The sequence below is a fragment of the Oxyura jamaicensis genome, chromosome 12, assembly GCF_011077185.1.
Source record: "Oxyura jamaicensis isolate SHBP4307 breed ruddy duck chromosome 12, BPBGC_Ojam_1.0, whole genome shotgun sequence".
Taxonomy (NCBI): domain Eukaryota; kingdom Metazoa; phylum Chordata; class Aves; order Anseriformes; family Anatidae; genus Oxyura; species Oxyura jamaicensis.
In genome coordinates, this window is record NC_048904.1 from 21950861 (window position 1) to 21972240 (window position 21380).

The 21380-nt window shown below is 42.8% G+C and overlaps 1 protein-coding gene and 1 long non-coding RNA gene across 5 annotated transcripts in view; both read right to left on the reverse strand.

The window, feature by feature from the left end:
* FGD5 (FYVE, RhoGEF and PH domain containing 5) overlaps positions 1-15354 on the reverse strand; it is a 104237-nt gene extending 88883 nt beyond the window's left edge. For 3 of the 4 annotated variants that reach the window (XM_035337541.1, XM_035337540.1, XM_035337539.1), the window contains exons 1-2: positions 14634-14820; positions 3142-6046 (exon numbers count right to left, since the gene is read on the reverse strand). In XM_035337541.1, the coding sequence (XP_035193432.1) occupies positions 3142-6046; positions 14634-14646 (2918 nt within the window). In that variant the 5' untranslated portion in view covers positions 14647-14820. Of the gene's footprint in view, positions 1-3141; positions 6047-14633; positions 14821-15201 lie in introns of those variants that run through there. The other variant, XM_035337542.1, reaches the window with a different exon arrangement.
* Positions 15355-20050: 4696 nt separating this feature from the next.
* On the reverse strand, positions 20051-21171 carry LOC118173071. Its single transcript, XR_004753990.1, has 2 exons — positions 20810-21171; positions 20051-20368 (listed from the first exon to the last, which is right to left on the reverse strand). It is a non-coding gene; the product is annotated as an uncharacterized LOC118173071 (long non-coding RNA).
* Positions 21172-21380: the final 209 nt, after the last annotated feature.

A 21380-nucleotide genomic window follows, 5' to 3' on the forward strand; every position in this document is an offset into this window, starting at 1 on the left:
CAGAGCACTGGGATCTCTACGCTGCCCCCACAAGAATTCACTTGAGTCCAAGTCTCAGCATATAGATTTTGTCCGATTTGACTTATGTCCCATTATTTCTACACAATACAGAAGGCTGATGATGTCATATACCTGAATTTTGTCATATACCTGAATCATTTTAATTATTTACACCAGATTGCTAAATTCTGGGGATACACAGTAACTGCTCTTCAAAGGACAATATTCCCCATTCTATCCTGGCAATGGTAATTGTAAGTTAAGATATATTTCCAGCAGTGCCATTATTAGACTTTTTCTATAAATTTGATTGGTTCTAATTAGAAGTTATTGGTTTAAATCTACTCCACATGGTTTTTCCTTTTAAACAAGAAAATTAAACAGTGAATCTTCTCATCTGACATTTTCTGTGAGCTCCCCGCTCCACTTTTCCCCTGTCACACACACCAGTGAAGGTTCTTGGATAATTATAATCTTTTATAGCATTTTCACATTCTGTTCTCTAAAATGTAATAAAAGACCTGTACTGCACCATTCATCCAAAAGTGTCACAATACCATAAGGTATGAGCAGATGCTAAACACCAGCATTCCACAGGTGAATGCACCAAAGAGAAGTTAATGGGCTCACGCTTCATGTATTTACAAGGGTTTAGTCCAACACAGTTGTACTCTCAAATGGTTGAAATAAGCCTCAGGATATGAGAAGGCTAGAGTTCAAAGTCAATGTTATTCCTGTGTGGCTGTGGTAGAGCTGTGCTTGATAGCTATTTGTATTAGAAAGCCTAACTCCATTGAGAGAGATTCTATGGAGAACTGCTTTTACAAGAAATAAAACATGCATACCTATACGTCGCGTATGATTGTGTAAATGGGTTCATGTACATGTTTTGCACAATTTGGTTTGTTCTTAAAAGATTAGACCACACACTCTGTCTCAAAGTACATTATGCTTTTGGATGTGTTATCCATTTACTTTTCAAAGGTTTTCAGTCATGTCTCTGTCCAAAACATCCTGACAGATACATCAAATTATAGCTCTCTCAGCAGCAATATAAGTATATTGCTGTCTGCCTGCTGCTCTTCCCCTCCACCCCTGTTATCTTGATAAAGGGGTCGTTCAGGAGAACCTAGCCCTCATTTCTTCCTTGACAGCAAATGTGCATGCACAACAAGCAGCAGCCTGAAAAACTATGTTCACGCCTTGACCTTGAGACTTCCTGAACCAGTTTGGATTGGCTCTCCCCTTGAAAAAACAGGCTTCCACAGGAAGTTCATAAATGGACCCAAGTCACAGCAATTTACGTACTTTTAATATTTTTAACTTGGTTCTTCGAGAACTACCTAAAATGGGCGGTGTTTCATGGAGACAAAGAATTGGCCAGCTCTTCCAAGAGCAAACGTCAGCGTGCTGGGTGCAGTGCAAACCGCTGAAAGGAACATGGGCTGTCAGGCCCTGCCAAGGCAACTTCTTCTGAGCCCTACTGTCGGGATGTGGCTGTGTGTTGTGAAGTTGCACTGTACTCCATGTCCCAGTGTCAGCACCAATGGGGATCCCAACACCACAGGTAGCCGATATCTCCAAAGAGCTAAGTTGCAGGCCTGCATCCCAAAACCCTCAGCTTCAGGCACATTTGATCCACACCTTAAACACTGATGAAATGTCTTTCCTCATACTGCCCCACCACCAACTCTTGCCTCTCTCAAATAGACAGAATCACAGAATTTTCTAGGTTGGAAGAGACCTCAAGATCATCAAGTCCAACCTCTGACCTAACACTAACAGTCCCCACTAAACCATATCCCTAAGCTCTACATCTAAACGTCTTTTAAAGACCTCCAGGGATGGTGACTCAACCACTTCCCTGGGCAGCCCGTTCCAGTGTCTAACAACCCTTTCGGTAAAGTTCTTCCTAAAATCCAACCTAAAACTCCCCTGGCGCAACTTAAGCCCATTCCCCCTCGTCCTGTCACCAGGCACGTGGGAGAACAGACCAACCCCCACCTCGCTACAGCCTCCCTTGAGGTATCTGTAGAGAGCGATAAGGTCACCCCTGAGCCTCCTTTTCTCCAGGCCGAACAAGCCCAGCTCCCTCAGCCGCTCCTCGTAAGACTTGTTCTCCAGGCCCCTCACCAGCTTCGTAGCCCTTCTCTGGACTCGAAAGCACTGTACATCATTCTATTCTTAAAATGTGTGCAAGACTCAATGGTGTTAAAGACAGTTTTTTCACTCCAAGTCTGAAATACCTTTGAAGATTTTTATATTTTCACATAGCCCTAACAAAATGTGACTGCATTAAAAATATTCCTTTTCATTCGTTTTGCACCTTGTTTTCTACCTGTGACCATGATCTTAATTGAAAATACCCTTCTTATTTATATCTCTGCACTCTGCTGATTGTATGCTATAATCTGACAACGGGAATGTAATAATGGAATATTAATTCAAACGTCTTGAGTGCATTGCTCCTATGTAACTATCGAAAGGAATAGCTCTGGAACATTTTTGTATTTGTAAATAACCTAATGGAATGGGGATGAAAAATTATTATTAATCCTAGCAATGCATATGATTTCAGACAGAGCTATTTAATTCATTCGGAAATCAGCAACTCTGTCAAAGATCCTTAACAATAGGCTTTAAAGCAATTTTTAAAATTAATTGTTTAGCCTGATTAGCTCATGGTTTGGGATCTTATGGTCTATACTTAGCTGCTGTAGTTAGAAAGTTGAATTACACATATATAAATAACACCCACTAGATCAGGTTGCTCAGGGCCTCATCTAAGCTGGTCTTGAACACCTCCAGGGATGGGGCATCCACAGCCTCTCTGGGCAACCTGTTCCAGTGCCTCACCACTGTCTGAGTGAAAGATCTTTTGGCTTGTATTTCCAAACCATAAGATCCAGATCCACCACAGTTGCTGGCATGCATTTACAAAGTTGAGTTAATTTGTTGTCTTTTTTTTTTTTCTTCACTGAGAAAGGCTTAATTTATATTCTTCCAGTTTTGCTTTGTGAGCATTTCCTGAGAGGGACATAAGCCAAGCAACATGGAAGATCTGCCTATGGTACCTAGCAGGGGAGGCCTTGCCTTTCTGGCCAAAGCTAGCAGGTCTTACATAATAATGCATTGAAATACCTTTCTGTTTCCTGGTCTGTGGTTTGCTGCTTGTTCTCAAAGCCAGTGAAGCTGCTCATATCCACATAGCCGTCATTCTCATTAGCAGCAGAGAATGCCCTGCTGGGATCTTCAAAAAACTCTGTAAAAGTTCCTGCTCTTGTGGATCTTCGAGGAGGAATTTGTATATTTTCATAATCAGAGCTCATAGCTGGAATGTTCTCATAGTCAGAAGTGTCAGCATTGGGAAAAGAAATGGATCTAGGTTTTGTTAATGGGAGTGGCATGAAAGGAGGTCTGGACCGGTCCTCAAAGGACTCCACCCTTGACACACTCCTGCTGAAGGACTTGGGTGTTCCTTTTCTCTTACCATCCTTATAGAAAAGAACAGCTGAGGGAGACTCAGATGCACGGAGCTTCCCCACATGTGATTTTAGTTGAGGTGAGCTACTTAGGCTTCTCCTGTCCAGCTCCAGCAGCCTCAGAGGACCATGATAGCTGGATTCTGATGAGGACCTTGAAGACGAAACATTAACATCTACATGGACTTTATTTTCCGTCTTCTTCTTGAATTTTAGAGTGAGGAACCTCTTAAAGGAAGACTTCTTTTTCTTGGAATACTTGTCAGGTGACTCATTCTCTATCAAAAGTGAAGGGGAACTTTTAGTGATTGGCTTTTTGGTGATGTAGGCAAGTTCAAAAGGAGGTGGTATATCTACAACTGAGGATGGAGTAGATACACCTGATGAAAGATTTCCCTGGGAAAAACTACCTGAGGAACCATTAACACAAGGCAAAGACAAGTTGTCTTCTGTCCTTTTTATTCTACCATCATCAAGTACATAACCGTCACTTTCTTTGTAAATGGAGACAGGTATCTCTCTCCCTTCAACAGAATAAGACCGAGGATATAAAATAAAACGTCTTGACTTGCTTGGTAATGCCCTGTTGGCTTCCATTGTTTTTCCTTCCACTGAAAATAAATTATTGCTTACATCTTCAGTCCCAGAGCCATTGCAGGAAGGCAGTAAATCAGTTTCAGGTCCAGTTTCTTCTGGAACTGTTTCTGGCACGTAGCCTGGCATTTTCCCAGAGAGTGACCGTGTTCTAGTGACAATGCTTTTACGATCAATGGTCAGCAAGTTGTTTTCACCATCCATACCTAATTCATCCCTCTTACTGTGATCAGCTCCTGAATCAGTCTGCCCATCACGAGTGATTTCATTTTCTGCGGGAAGCACATATGGGTCATCTAGGGAATCACTGCTAGTTTCTCTTTCCCCTGATTCTTCAGGCACAATGACTACTTCAGGGAGTGCTAGGTTTTCATGTAAGACATTTTTGTTCCCATGTTTTACATTCATTTTACCATGCTTACAGACTTCTAACTCTTCCTCACATGGGACTTGTTGAGTTGGACTTGGGACACTTTTGCTGAGGCTTTTTGCTTCCACTTCATTGTCTTTAAGTTCCAGCTTGTCTGACTTAGAGGTTTTGACAACCCTTTCACTATGCTCTTCAACAGGCACATCTTCCAGCTCTGGTATCATCCCTGCACCACTAGGTAGAGTATCAGAAATCTGACCATTTCCATTCAGAGAGGTCCCTTCTGTTTGCAGATTCTCATCTGAATGTTCTGTGGGTACTTCCTCACCATAGTAATTCTCAAAAGGAGCAATTTGACAGCCATCATCCACATTTTCTGCATTCACAGCTTCTTCCTCCTCTTTCACAGTATCTTTGCTTGCTTCACAGGCTACCTTTGATGTCTCCTCACCTCTTCTCTCGGTGATCTGGTAGCCATCACTGGCATTTTCTGTGTTTGTATTATTGTACTCATCTGTGTCTGCTTTCTCCTCTTCAGCTGCTGCTTGATGGGTAGAATCTCCCAAACCATTCTCAGCACTGGGTTCACCTTCAAGCAGTTCTAAGCCAAGAGCTGTTTCCTCACTGGTTTCATTGGGCAGCATGTCAAGACTTGCACTATCATTTTTGAATTCCTCTTCCATATTCATATCAAGCTGTGCATGCACACTGTGATCACCGTCATGTGCTGGACATCCATCTCCATTTTCTAAAATCTCAGGCAGTTCCTCCTCATCCTCCCCAGCCTTTTCACAACCTGGGATTGATTCATCTGCGGAAAGTGCTGTTGGAATACCTTCACAGGTATCACCCATTAGGTCTTTATTCAATATGTTATCACTGTCAATCTCACTATAGTCTTCAACCAGTTCAAGACTGCTAGAAGTTTCCTCCTTGTTTTTGTTTTCACCGCAATCACCTACATCATCTTCATCTACATTCTTGGAAGAACAATAATTCTCATCAGGGGCATCTGAGGTCTCCTCAAAAAGTGCTTCAGACTGGCCACAGTCTACAGTTGACGCTTCAGAGTATGGTTCTATTGTTTCAGCAATATCCAAAGAGTTATGGTGCTCAACTTCTTGATTGCTTGTGTCCTCATCATTAGCAACATTATCCTGTTCCTTCTCTGTCTCTTTTGGAGTTTCCAAGACTTCATTCTCTGCAGAGGATTCTAAGCTCTGATCAAGCTCACGTTCCAAGTCATTGCAGTCTTTCCTGGTCAGCTGAGCTTCAGGAACTACAATGTATTCATTATCTGCCTCAGATTCTGAGCAATCAGCATGGCATTGATTTCCTTCATACAGCTCTCCATCAAGAAAGATCAATTTACCATTTGAGCATTTATTTAAGTTATTGTTGGTATAAACACTGGATTTGCCCTCAGTGTCAGCAGAGAGTTTTGGCTTGGGAGCAATAGGTGGTTTGGGACCTCTAGACATAGAGTTCGGGTTATGAAGAATGTCAGCCCTTGGCAGTGAAGGAGAAAATTTGGAGACAGTTACTGGAGAAAGATGACCAATAATTTTTGGTTTCGGTGCTAGTGGTGGCTTTGTGATTTCTAGAGAGGAGAGAGAGAAGACATGTTAGTCATCTTGGTTTCTTATTAAATACACCAGAATATATTCTACACTACATTTTATCTTATACCAGTGACTTCTAATGCAGAAGGAATCCAGCTTCCATGTAGCACTGTTGCTTTATCTGCAAGGTTGGTTTGCAGATAAAAGGAGCTAGCTGCGTATATGTTATTTCCATCTTCATCTTCAACACCTTATTCAGCTTGGAAGTGAGCATCTGTGATCTGTGTGCTTACCAATCACTTCAGATTCTAGAAATGAATGTCACCATAGTTTTAACCTGAAAATGAATAACCTCAAAATATAAATTAACTTCTGGGAACAGCCCAGACATTTTCTGATTCCAGGTAGTGATTATACCAGTAGTTCTGTAGGGACTTTCAGAAAACATCCTCTGTAGCACAAGATCCCTTCAGTGATGCAGGCTCTCCCTAAAGAGCCCTTGTGCTCTGCAGACCCTCAGCAGGCAGAGAATATCCTGCTTTTCCTCCTTTGCTTCTCCAGCAATAGTCAACCTGGAGATTATGATGTAGGATAAAGAATGAAACAGATAACCCATGATCCTGTAATCTTGCCATTTTTAGCTCCTTGCTTTATTTTGTGTCCCTGCTACTCAAAGCTGGAAGTCACTAGGAAACGTCACAAGTTGATTTGACGTACCGAAATAGCACATTGTAGGAGGTACATGCCCTTACTGGCTTTGAATAAAATGGTTCATGTTCAGAAGAACAGAAGGAACAGGAGGTTTGAAGCTACTTGTGGAGAAGGAGGGATAGAGAACTGAACATTCACCAGCCTCCAATACTGTAGTGAATACTCTTGTTTCACAGTATCCACTGCTTTGAGCTGCAGAGCATCTGCCTCATTACTGAAATCACAGAATGGGTACCTAACTCTCCAGATCAATTCAGAAATGTGATGTGCCAAACACTTAAGTACCATTACTGCTCTTGCAGCCAGCATCAAATCTTCAGTAGTTCAAATCTGCAGAGTGCTGAAAACTGTTACCAATTACAAGCAGGGAGGGAATAGGAGTGGCTTGAGTATCCCGTAAGCCTGGCTCCCCAGACAGATTGGCTCTTGGCATTTTTAAGTCAGTTACTGCAACAACTGAACATCCTACACTAACATTTTGGCAGTAAAAAGATGGTAGCATGAGATTTTACTAGCTGCAACTGAGTCTATAGATCTTTCCCACCAGAAATCAGCAATGGACCCCTTAACATCATCATAAGGCATTTTTAGGACTAACTCCAAGAGAGAAACATGGCTTTGGAAGCATTATAACACCTTCTGCATTGTCTGGCTTTTCCTAGGAATGTCACTCTAAGAGTAGGACACAAATATATTATGTCCTGCTTTATTCCTGGGACGTGACAAGGCTGGAGCAGTCTGCGAATTCTTATCCTTGTTCTTGTGAGAGACTGTCTGTACTGAAACAACGAGCAGTGAGAAAAAGACTGGAGCATGGAGAATGCCTGGATCTTCCAAGCTTTGGCTTATAAACAAACTGGATATAAAGCAATTAAATTAACTAATTTTCTCTATGCAAAATAACCATGCAGACCTCCACTTAAAAAAAAAAAAAAAAAAAGATAAAGATAAAGATATAGCTTGAAAACAGTGACCCGATTTCCCTTCAGTGGTAAATTTTCTGTAGCAAGAAGAATTAAGTAATCTTGAATTCCTCCTCCTGCTGCCTTCAGTGACATTACTGGGGAAGAGAATTTATGATAACTGGCCCTGTTCAAAGTATGTTGACAACAGGTATTGTGGTGTCCTACTCTTTCCCACTGGACCAACTATTGGTCACTTCAAATTTCTTCCATACTTTTTTTTTTTTTTTCCCTAACTACTCAATGTGTTGATCTTACCTTCCATGAGGCTCCTTTAACAATTTTCCCCTTTTGGGGCTGTGTGCATACACAAGTGTTTAAAATAAACCCTAACAATTACTGAAACGAGAGCAAATCTGTCAAACACAATGGACCACCGCTTGCCTTTTACCACAACAACTTCACTCTGCTCCAATTTCTGCTTCCTTTGGTGTCTGAACCATTTAAAAGAATCTGGCTGTAACTTCTAAATGGATAAAAAACAACATTGCACCATAAGAAACGTGTATGTTCACAAATAATGGCTCATGTTTATTTTAGGATGCATTTTATGTTGGAGGGAGACACACCCACCTTGTGCTTAAAAGGAAACTCTTGGGGAATAGGAATTTCTTTAGCCTGCTCCTCCCCTTATTGTTCCATGCTTCCTTGTACTGACAAGGATGGCTTCCTTTCTTTACCCACCTTCCTTCAGGCAAACCTGCATTTCAGTATGGTTTTGTTCCTGCCGTGGCCCACACAAAACTACTCTGCTCTCCACCCCTGTCCCTCTTCACATCTAAGTTTCTAAGTGGTGGATAGTAAGCCTAGCAGCTCTCGTGCAATACCAGTCAACCCACATAGCCCTCAGCGTTCACGTTTCTTTGAAAAGTGGGGTATTGCCTGAAACACTGCAACTACCCATTTTCAGATGTTCTCCAGATTTAATTTAGGAATTAGCCTAGAATTTAATTAAGGCTAATAAGGGACCATAACTACCAACATCTCTACCCCATCAAACAACTGGTTTGCGGTGAATACTTAAATACTGAGGTTTCGCATTTACAAAGACTTCTGTAGACTTGCCCCAGGCCCATGGTCTTTTGACAGTGGCCCAAGAAATTAGTTACCTCCACAGTGTAGATAGTAGTTCTACCTTTGGTGCCACAGCCAAGTTCAAGCATCTCTTATGATGCTTAAAGTAGCTTTTTCTGACCAACAAACTTGTGTGGCCTGTGGTTTCCTCATTCCTTTGTCATTAATTCAATTCAGATACAAGTTAAAATCAGAGAGACATTGAGAAAAGAGGGCAGAAATGCTTTTAAATGGAAGTGATCATGCAGATAGAAAGACCACACTGCAATAGTGGGATGAGACCGCACCAAACCTAGAATTTCATTGGGAACCAATGCACCCAAGTTCTGATTCTCAGTGCTCCTGCCCAGGAACAAAGGCTTAAAATCCACAGATGGGAAGTAGATGAGGAACAGGGGGTAGAGGGAAAATGTCTGGGAAATGGCATCAGAAAGTATTATTCAGCTCTAATCAGAAGCTGTGTAATTTCATTCAGTTATATCAGAATAAAGGCAAAACTTGTCTTCTAGAAAGCTTCGATCTGAAGAGAGTAAGAGGTGGGTATATACCTTAGTATACTCCTTATTTCCGTAATGAATTGCAGATTTTTAAAACAAAGCCTTGATTTCCAGTCAGCACTGTCTGGCTTCTATCCCCAGCATTTGTTATTGTTTCTTCTGCTAGGTTAAAGACTCTTTTATTATTCAGTATTTCTCTGGAGAAGACATATACTTCCCTACAGCCACATCTCTGTAAAATCCTGGTTTTGGTAAATTGATCAGATGAACTCCTTAATTCTTTGCAGTTGGACAATTTCTCCTTTCCTGAAGTCTTTTCTTTTAGCTTTTTTTTTCCCCTGAACTTTTCCAATTTTCCAGGAGCCTCTATAAGATATATAGTGCAGACCTATAAGAGGAATTCCGGAGCGGGTACTGATGATGCTATCTACACAGCTCAGTACTTTCTTAGAACTGGTTCTCACTATTCTTTATTAGCTTGTTAATATATCAGGTTGACTTGCTTGTAAATTATGACTTCTCAATTGTTCCCAAGGCTATGTTTTCCCTGTTTGTTGTCTCTAACTGATTGCTTTATAATATACATTAAGTGTAATTAGTTTGACTCGATCCAACTTAATGATCCTGATCCATTTCCATAACTGCCCTGCCTACATTGTTAACTACCCTTTCACCAATTTTTGCATCATAAAGTGATCTTTGTCATCTGATACTTTTCTATTTGCTTTCCAACCATGAAAATATTGAATAGTATCAGCCTATTCCTTATCCCTGCATTATACATACTACCATTTTATAAAGATACAGAGATAACTGGAGATAACTGCTAAAGAGATTCTCTACTGCCCGTTAGCCAGTCTTCAGCCTAATTAACCAAGAGTGTACTCCTGCTATATAAATACTGCTCTCTAAAATCTAATCTAAAAATATTTTAGTGCACTACTGAAATAATACACAGACATTAATGTATGTCTTCGCATCTGTACAGTCACCTCGATTCAAATCTGTAACTTCTTCCAAAGATGAGGATCAGATTCCCCACTTCAAGCAAGTGAAGTCCCACTATTGATGAAATAAGAACATGCAACCTTAAGAGTAGTATTAAATATAGGAATTCATTTGCATGTCACAGAATCACAGAATGTCACTTGCCCAAACACTATTATAGACACAAAAATGGTTTGGACCCAAAAGGATACAAGATAGGATAAGGATACAAGGATAGAATTTCTTCTATCTTATCAACCAGACAACAACATGAAACAACAAAAAACCTTGCCTATACCAGCAGCCATCATATTCACATTCTCTCTCACATCAGAGAATACCTGTGCTGTCTAAGAGCTCATAGTAAGAACAAATGCCACATGCACCAAGTGCTGCACAAATCCAGGAGCTAATGGAACCAGTGCAGCTGCTCTGTACAGTCACATGCAGAAGTTTCCATACATCAGCTACCAAAACAACACCAAGTTCTTACAAAGCAGGACAGAGAAGAAATTCTCCACCTGTGCCCATTTCTGTTTGTCTAACACAAGGTTTCATCCTTTCACCGTGGTCCCTACTCGTTAGAGAAGGACCTGTTCTACGATTGAATGGTAGACACAAATTCCTATTAAGATAACACATGGAGTTTCACAGTAAATGAAACAGACAGCTCTTCTTTGTGGATGAAGAGCTGGCTTTGGACGTGGGCAGGACATGGACACCAACCACTGCAGTAATTCTGCCAGAAATGTAAAGAGAGACAAAAAAAGTGACTCCTAAAACACATTTACTTCATTTGCAGTATAAGAAGCTATATGTTCCAAGCTGTAATTACAATTCTGCTAGCTGTCCGAATCAGCCAGCAAGGGTGTGTTTAAGCTGCCTATGCAGATAAGCCATTTTAATGTCATTCTGAATTGAGGTAAGTACCCAGCATAAGCTGTGTAACCTGCCTCAATACATTGGAAATAAAATAGATGAGGTAGCATGATTTACAATGAAAGTATAATCCCTTTGAGGGGGTTCAACTCATAAAACACTAGTGCTGTCACTGGTAGGACCCCAGGATATACTGTAAATAACTGAGATGTCATAATTTTTGTACTATTCACTGCAAAAATCTCTGTTTTATAGCATATGAATTCATCACTTACTTCACGCAGTCAGAGAAAAATAATAGTTTTAAAATAACAGCATTTACCCAGGAAATTAAAACAGTGGCAGGGGAGTCACTTGAAATGGAAAAGATGTTTAGGCTTGGATTTCCTAATGGTACAGGACTGCAAGTCTTCTTTTCAAATGAGACCTGAGTCCAGATTTAGGGACCAGCTTCCACCTTGACTTTAATAGGAACTAGCTACTTAGGAGTCTTTTGAGAGTCAGGACTTCAGGCACTTCAGGTCTTAGGTCCTATTCAAAGCTAGCAAGGGCTCCTAAATGCCTCAATCATTTACAAAAATGCGATTTCAGCTTCTCCATAATTCTGGTATTTTTGCAAAGAATCTGTGTTCTCTCAGCAATGTATACCCTTCAAGTGACTGATCAAAAGTCCTCTGCAAGTCCACATAGCATGAAGGTTTGTTTCACTAGTGTGGAGATAAACCCATAGACAATAGTAACTATCCCAAGGGAATTCTGTCTCTGTACAAATCTGAATTGAAATACTATCATCTGGGCTGTCAGAGCACATCCCACCGTGCAGAAATAAAATGCTGTACTGTACAATTATTGGAATCCATCCTCAATGATTAGATCAATGCACTATGACTCTGGGATGTCTGATCAACAGTTTACAAATTTGTCTTCCTATCTAACTTCATTGCAGCCATCCATAAATATAATATAACAGCATAATATCCCACAGAGAAGCACTGCTGGGGAAATGGAAAAACATAAAGACAGTATAATGAGAAAAGGATAAGTTTCAACACCAAATATCTTGATTCTTCACAAATTCTCCAGCATTTTCACTGACTCTAAACAGGCTGTACATACATGTCTTGGTATGGCTGTGGGAGCTGTCTGTGAAACCTCATATGTATGATAATAAATAATCTTGGTTCTAAGTTACTAACATATATTTCTTTTCAATGTGACTTTAAATGTTTGTGACATTTCCAGTTTGTCTGTGATTTCACCATAGGAAGCTCACACTGCAGCAGACAGCTTATATTCACCTGCTGTTTCATATATTGCTTCCTGGGAGCCAAAGAAGACAATGATTTTTTTTTTTTTTTTTACAGGTACATATGGCAGCTTTTCTTCTACCAATTTCAGGAGCAGCTGAAAGACTGTCTAATCTGCTTAGGCCTATGAACAATTTGGATTCTAACATCTGTACCTTCATCCTTTGGGCAGCACCATTTCAGCACCCAGCAAACAAACATGTACAAAGAGCCTGGCAGGTCCTGTGCGTGAGGCTGGGAGATGGGGCTCTCTCTTGTCACTTACCACAAGATTTCCTGTGACCCTGCTGGATTGCTTCATTTTTCTTTTCATATCAGTTCTGCATCTCCAAGGATAATCCATATCTCCCTTCCTGTTTTCTGTCTGTCCTTATTTTAATTTCTGTGGGATCAAAGCTGCCTTATGTGCCTGCATGTATGACTGCTTACTGGTGCTATGTGTTACCGTAATACAAAGACCACTGATGTGGGTCCCTGAGCTGTGCCAGTTAATAAACACCCCTCTCCTTCAGATTGAATAGGAAGTTCTGCTTTGCACTGATGGGAGAGACATTCCTTGCATTGTGTGAAGGCACAAAACAAAGGCTGAGAAGGGATATGAACACTCTCTATAAATACAACCTGGAGGTAAACACCAGAGGAGGAAAAGAACTATTTTTAAGCAAAAGGACAATGTAATCCCAAGAATAAATGGCCATGAAACTGGTTTGGAAACTAGGAGGAGTGACAAGAGTAAGCAGTTCTCAGCTTCCTGAGAGGAGTAACAGGAGAGCTGCCTAAAATGTTTTGTATAACCTGATGAATTGCTAAAAGGAGTAATATGACTTCGTGATTTGTAACAATAGGTTACTGCTTTCAGTAATGAAGGTAGTCCCATTCAGCCCCATGCTCCTGAACAAAGAAAACTGCTAACAAAATTTCAGAGTTTAGAGCTGAATAATCTGACATTCCTTACACTGCACATGCACCAAGATCACACCAAATTAGAGCTGCTCACTTTTAAATAACAGAAAGATGAAGAAAGAGAGGTTGGAGCATCACAACTAAAGCAATTTTTGGCTGGCTTGCTTAACCTTCAGATAAGTTTGTCTCCTGTGAGGGCCAAAGTCCAGGCCAAAAGAACAAGGAAGCAGCGTGGAAATGTCACCACTTTTGGGTAGGAGAGCGTCCTATTCCCCACTCCAAGGGCAGCTATAAGCTCAGAGGAGTGGTATGACAACCTGATAAAACAGCAGAGGGCTGGGTTGGACCTAAGTGATCCTTTCCAATACTGTCTTCCTGTGCTTCGGCAAACAGTGATTCACTGTTTCCCAACATATGACAATGGCAGGGCCAGCCATCTAGCCATGAGATCTCTAGGCTTCAGGACACATCCATGCAAGTGAGGTTCTCTGTCATTCACTGTCTGCAAGAAGGAATTGTGGAGGAAAATTTTAGGGCTGACACCAAGGGACTATTTCTTTTCCTCTCTACCTCTGTGCAGCATTAGATTTTTTAATTAACTCAGGAGTTGGTAGTAATTATTCCCTGTCTAGTCACAGTTTTTACACACAGGCCTCATCCCTAAAATCAGAAAGTCGGTGGAGAATTTGAAGCTTGCCCCAAATTCTCAGTCACTTATTTTAATGTCTAACTGTTGAATTTCTTCTATTTAGTAGCTCTTCCCTTCTCATCCAGTCTCCCTCACCTCCCCTCCCCGGTTTCCACCAGGGAATATTTCTGGGAAATTAACAGAAGACAGAAGGAAAGGTTTGGGCTTGCAGAACTTCTTGTCTACTAAAAAAAAAAAAAAAAAAAAAAAAAAAAACACTACCCCAAAACTCTAGACTTCCTAGAAGAAGTCACAACAAATTTCCCAGGGGCTTTGTGAAGGCGCGAGCACGTCCGAGGCAGAGCCACGTCCTGCAACAGACTCAGACCTCCCGGTTTGCCGGCCTGGGTCTTCCCGGAGCCCTCGGCTCGCCGCCGGTCCGGCCGAGGGGCCCCTCCGAAGCCCGCGGGAACCGGGCAGCATCCGAGGCGGGGGCCGGGCAGGACCGGCCCTGGGCGCCGGCTGCCGGGCCGAGGGGTGCCGGCGGCGGGTAGCGGCGCCCAGTCGCAGGAGAAAGGATGCCGGTACCGGAGGGAGGGCGACCGCTCTCCGGCTGTCAGCACCGGGGAAAAGATGCCCGGCTGCGGAGAGCCGTGCCCGCAGAGCCGCGCACTTACCGGCGTTGTTCATCTTCCACCGCAACTTCGCTTGCCGCCTGCTCACAGCATGGTCCCGGGGGCCGCCGCCTTCGCCCCCGGCGGACGCGCTGGCGGTGGAGCCCCTCTGGGGCCACGGGCACGGAGCCGGCTCGGGGCGGTCAGCGCCGCGCCTCCGCCCTGCCCCGCGCGCGGCCCGGCGGGGGCGGCGGGGCCCCGTACGGCCGGCGGCGAGCAGGGCGGGCCCGGGCGGGGCGGGGACCACCTCCCGGCCCCAGCGGTGGGGCGCGGGACACCCGCGGGGGCGTGAGGGCGCGGCACTTTAATGGCGCGACGGCTGCCCCCGCCTCGTGTTCCCCACCTCTCTTTCCGGCCCCTCGGCCCCTCTTTGCAACCCCCTTGCCCCTCCAACCCCTTCCTTCTTCCCCCTCCTTTCCCTCTGTCTCCTCGCCCGCCTTCCCTCCCTGCTCGCTCTTTTCTCCCTCTCCAGCTGTTTCCTCCCATTTGCCCTTCCTCCCCTTCGCTCCCATCCCTCTCTCCGTTCCCGGGACCGGACCGGGGCCGCGCCCCACGCAGCCGCCCCCAGCACCTGCTGCTGGAGCTGCCGCAGCGGTGCTTGGGAGCGGCGGAGCCGGGGACGGGCTTTGGCGCACGATCAGTGCTCGCTCGGAGCGGCTGCAGGCAGCACCAGGCTGCCGTCTTTTCCCCTCTCCTGTAAAACAGCTCTCGGCTTGCTGACGTTAACGCGGGCATCCTGTGTCTGAGCGCTTCTTCCTGCTTTCGGGCTAGCAGCGGCACTAGCCCGAAGACAAGGTTGGATCGCCCCCTTCCTCGCACTAGAGGCGTGATACGGCCCTGCTGCCTTTCCCAACGAAGGTGGCGTTGCTCGCACAATAAAGCAAAGCTTTGCAAAACCCCAACCCCGGCAGAGGAACCCCTGGAGGGCTGAGCTGCCCCAAGGGAAGGCGAGGGAAAGGCCGTTCCCTCCGGGCAGGACGGATGCTTGAGGCCATCCCAGAGCCCCGCAGGCCAGCAGCTGGGGATTGAGATCAGCAGCGTGCTGCCATTCCTGGAGAGTCCAGGCTGGTGCGTGCATGAAGCTGTCAGGTCATGCCTCGGTATCCTGCATCCCATATAAATCAGGACCGTTGCTGACACCACCCAGAGCAACTTGATTTTAGGGGCTGTTAGCTCTGCTTTGGCAAAGTACCTAAAAACTAACTAATCATCCTGCTGGCAGGTGCTCTATAGTATAGCCAAAGTTCTGGTGGACTTGAGTCTCTCCCGCTGAGGCTGGTATTTGGGGATGACTGGTTTTGACCTATAGGAGATCATGGTCGTATCGCTACACCTCTAAGCATTTGAAATCCTGTATGGTACTGGAGATGCATAAATTCACAGTAGCAACTCTTTCATTACTTCTCTGAGTTAGATGAGGAGATAGAAAGGCCAGGGTTTTTACATCCTTGTGGCCCAGCATGCCTGGCATGTGCCCAGCTGCATGGAACAAAGTGGGTTTCCCTGGCCCACTCAATACTAGTAGTCATATGGATTTCTGCTGTCTTCATGTACTGGTCCCTTGTTGATTCCTGCCACCTTTATGCAGCCTTGATGCCTGTGCCAGTCAACACAAGTAATGAATGACAATAGCATACGGTAAAGCAGCTTCAGGAGTACAGATTTATGGTGTCACAATGTATGAGAAAAAGTGTATATGAAACAATGGAAAAGAAATCACAAGTAGGGAAAAAAAAAAAAAAAAAAAGCACAGTACAGGTGATTTGGAAAAATTGTCTGTTTCCCAGGAGAACAGCTTTTCTGTTATACATCTGAAAAATAATGCACTGCAGGAGGGGGCATCAGGAAGGAAAGAAACGTTTTCATATAACTGAGAGTTGTAGAATTGGAGGATTTTCCTAAGAACCTGAAAAAACACAGTCTAAGTAGCAAAGTTTTCTCATACCTAGAGCTAGATACATAATGGAAAACGTTGGTCGCAAAACAAAACATTTGGAAAAATAAAATATCTGCAGATAAACCAGGTGGTCTTATAATTGCTATGCTATTTCTAATCTATACTTCACCCCAAATCCTTTTTGGTCTGCTATAGGGCAAAGAACAATAATGTTTCATAGGTTTAGATCAAAACCCCCAATTTGTGGACAACTTGTTGGAGCAAAGAATTACTTTTTTCTCTCTCATGTTTTCTGTGAAAGGAGCTGAACCCTAGACTTCATGATAACGAGACAACTCCTACTTCTGGTGTTATGTTAGTAGCTCGGAGCCTGCCTGAAGGCATGTATTACCTGTTCTTAGTTCCATGACCCAGATCTTGAAAGGGCCAAGTGCTTCTCACAAGTTGCTGGCTGTCTGTTCTCAAGTCTGCCTTCTGCCACAAAGGGCAGGGTGCCTGGGTACCTCCAGGTGTCACTGACTCCTCTCTCTCAATCAGATCTGATTGGTTTGTACTTGGAATGGTTTGCATTGGTTAAAAATGCAACATATACACTGCTATGATACTGCATTGTACATCAAGGAATGTATCCTTGAGCAGTTCTGAGTAATGTGCGGCCAAGGACTATTGATGGGCAGTTAAGCTACAATTTGGGTGCAATAGGGAAAAAGAAACAAACATAGTGATCATTACCTTTAAAAAATCTAAAGTATATTTACTAAGCAAAAGGCTTATATTCTCTTCATTCTCTGTCTAAAAGACAATCCAGGGTGTAATTTCTTGTACTAACAGAATTAAAAGCTTTAGTATCTCTATATCTAAATGCAAGTAATAGCCATAAAAGATCTGCTTGAAATTTGTCACTTAATCCTCTATCCCTCTTCAAAAATAATGGGAAATGATCTGTATCACAATTGAAAGGTGAACAAATGTGAATATATACAGGAGATGCTGAATGGTCAAATTTAACTTCTGCAACCAGAGGAGGAAGCACTACTTTTACAAGCATATATATTTTTGCTTGTGTTTTGAAAGCAAGGAATAGTACTGAAGGACTGGAGGCCACACCATGGAAAATGCTCCTTGCAGCAGGTAGAGCCCAGCACAGAGGAATCCTCTTACTCAGGGAGAATCCATGGCTTAATTGACTAGAAGTGAAATTGACACATCTATTTTCATTACTCAATTACTGAAATGATAATGAAATATGTTTTTTGAATAATTCCAACTATTTTTTAATAAGATGACTTTTAGCAAAGGATTTCCTTCAAAATATAATCCAACTGTCCATTTAATGTTTGATGAATTTTTAAACTCTTTCTAGGCTTGTAGGTCCCTATCCAGTAGGTTATTTAAGTATGTGCTTGAATCTATGCAAGTGGATAATCCATTTAAAGTACGTCTACTCTATACACTTACATGCATTGGTAGATTAGAGTTTAATGAAGGTCTAAAGACTCTATCAGACTACACTACTTACGCATCCTAATTGCTATTTTTCTTCCTCTCTACATAGAGATTTTCTTCAAGATGAGGTCTGCTTCATCATAAGCTGTATTTCAGAACATTTTTCATCATCTTTCACTGGAGGGAGAGAGGTTGACCCCCAAATCACACAGAGCTTAACCTGCTACTTCCTCCTAGGAACAATTTCAGAAACTGACATTACCTTATAAATCTTTACATTAATATGGTACTAGTTGCCCAAGAAATCATGCTTTCATGTTATTTTGATATTTCCTGTTGCATTCTATCAGGTAGTACACCACTTGGGAAACCATGGGACAGGGAGAATCAGTCCAACAGCACTCATTACTGCTGGTGATCTGGCAAAGCCCAAGTGTGTAGATTCAAAGGACAGAATATATAGGACAGTTAATTGCTTGTGTTTGTTTTTGTGTGTCTAGACTACCTGAAAAGCTTACTATAGGGGGGAAATTCTGTTATATGGGCATGGATTAATGCCAGTCAGGTCTGCTTTAGCATTTTCGTACGTAAGCACTTCAGTTACGCAAGGGAAAAATGGTGCTCTGTGTTACATAAAGTGAGATCACTCACTAAAGCAAGATGGAATAGTAAATACATGCCAATAACCAGATGCATTCCTTGCATAAAATGAAATGTAAAATGTGGCAGCTGTGATGAGCCAAATATTTTAATAGCCACCCAAGGTAAATACTGGTAAGTAAAGACTTACTGGATATTTATCTTTGGAATGGAATAGCACTAGGGGGCAGTTGCAGAGTGATGTCATTGCTGCCTGATGACAAATTCCCATGGTTGCGGTATTTTGTATGCTCTGCAGAGACTAGTGTGTAGTGTTTCCTCCACTCCCTTGGTTTCTTTCTCCTCTCTGCTCAAAAGCCTGACTGACAGCAGGAGGCTTAAAACCAGAATAGTAGGGTGTGCTGTACACCAAACCAAGAGCCTGTCAGACGTCACAGTCTTGGTCCTGAAGAATTTAAATCCTAAACAAAAAAAAAAAAAAGAAGGCAAATGAAGGCAAGCACAAAGGCAGGAAGAGGAAGAGGAAGAGGAAGAGGAAGAGGAAGAGAAGAATGGGAGAGTTATAGGTAGACGCTGATGAATATTCTTTCCTGCATCTAGGCAGATTGCTACTTGGTTTTGTAGCATATCTCTTTGCAGGACATATTTTTGCAAAAAGAAAAAGGGGATAACAATTTTCAGTTATTCATGAATAGCACTGAAAACATGCTGTCCATTATCTGAGTAAGAGAGCTCATGACAGACTGCTGGAGATAATATATTTTGAAGAACGGTTGATGTACACAGACCCCATCATACTTTAGGGGAGGATGGAAGGACTGTGGATAGAGAAGTCTCCCAGGAATGAGAGAGAGGAATAAAGCTGTGAAATTATCTAAATATGTCTTTGACTCTAGCTTAAGCAAATGAACATCTGATTCTTTCACTGTGTTTGTTGTTGTTGTTGTTTTGGAAAAGGGCCCCTAGCAAGAACACCAGTCCTCTCAGGAAGGTTTACGTGTTTCCACTAAGGTTCATGGTGTCATCAAGGTTCCTGCTATATACCAGGTCTCTAAAATTTCTGTTGCTTAGTATTTTGGTAAGAAAGGAATATTTGTAGGCAATGGTACAAATCAGAGAGCTTACAAAATGCCACAGCTGGGTCCATTCATTCCTTGATGTCATGGGGATTTTCTTTCCTTCTCAACTGCCCAGATGCCTAGTTCTCAAATCCTTGCTCAGTTTTGATTCATGTCTTACACAAGCAAAGCTTTCTTTGACTTAACTTATCTTGAGCAACTCATGTCTTGACATGTCCAGAAATGCATTTATCCTTACTCAGTGGGACATGATTATTTTGCACTCCAAAAGCATGCAGTGTCTTTCTTTGCAATATGTCAATATAGCTCATGAGCTCTGCAGACAACAAGCAGAACAATAGCTAAAAATACACTTGTGTGGATTTACCTACTGCAGTCAGCCTTGTTTTCCTCCAGCCTTTCACTCCCTCCCAAATGCTGTTACATAAAGCACTGGAGGAAATAACTTCACGGAGAACCAAACCATGGACTGGGAGAGGAAGGATTGCAGATGGTTGCTTCAGGCATCAGTTGAAGTAAACCTGAAGGTTAAGTCAGGAGCAATGCCACTGAGGGACAAACATGAGGGTGTAAAACTGGTGTCAATGAAAGAAAATTGGGCGCTGAATCAAAAAGGCTGTCTTGGCACAAACAATGTCAACAGGAGTTCTAGCTTCATTGGGACCAGAGTTGAATTTCACTCCTGGAGTTCAGCAAACACACACACTAAATTTCATCTGAAAAAGGAACATAAATAAATAAATAAAAATCCAGATGATGGAGAAATTATAACTGGTTTCCTGTGTTTGATGGGACCATGTGTTTGACACCCCCAATATATGCAAGTCTCCCTCAGCAGTGAATCACCAAGAGAAAAAGCTACAGCAACGATGATTGTTGCTACTTCAGAGTATTGTTTTGAACCACAATTAATGACATGCCTCATTTTTATCAGGGCCATATTCTGGGTGCAATGTGCCATGTGAGAGGTACATATAGAGAGGAAGCCAAACGCCCATTTCCTCTTAGTATTTGGGTTTGTTTTGGTCTCGCTCCAGGGTCAATCTCCCTCTAGGCCCCTTCTACCTCCAGTCACTCCCTTACCTCTGCAACCCACTTATCGCTGGGGCCTTTTTGGCTATGAAACCCAGCCTGCATTGATTAGTGCAGCCACTGACCCAGAGCGGGCTGGCAGCTGCGTTCTCCATTTCCTGCCCAGGCATCTGCTGCCTGATTGGAGGAAAATCATTCTTAAACCTTCTTCAAAACAGGAAACTTCTCTTCTCCCTGCTTCCTGCGGTACAGGAACCGTCTCCACAGCAACTCCTGGACAAAGAGGGCTCCTATTAACCACCAGGGTGCCGTAACAGATACAGCGGGAGACTGTAATTCAAGCCATAATCCTACCCCAAAGGCTGGAATTTGCCTCTCTGTTCACCACTGCTCTCACCACCTCTGCACCCACACTTCTGCCTTGTTAAATGGTCTGGACGTTAATTAGCAGATGATAATCCTTTCCATCAGAAGCATTTGTAAACGCTTTTCATCTTCATGACTAAATATTGATCCTGTGTTGGTAGCTCCTGGAACAATTTTGCAATACTCTACATCTTATTGGGGAGGAAACTGAATCTTACAACATTGTCACCCTCTCAGGTGTTTTGCAGCATGTATCTTAACATTATGCAGTCCATTTTTTTAAAAAAGTGACAAATTCTTGTATCCCATGAGCATTTTATGGCTAAAAAG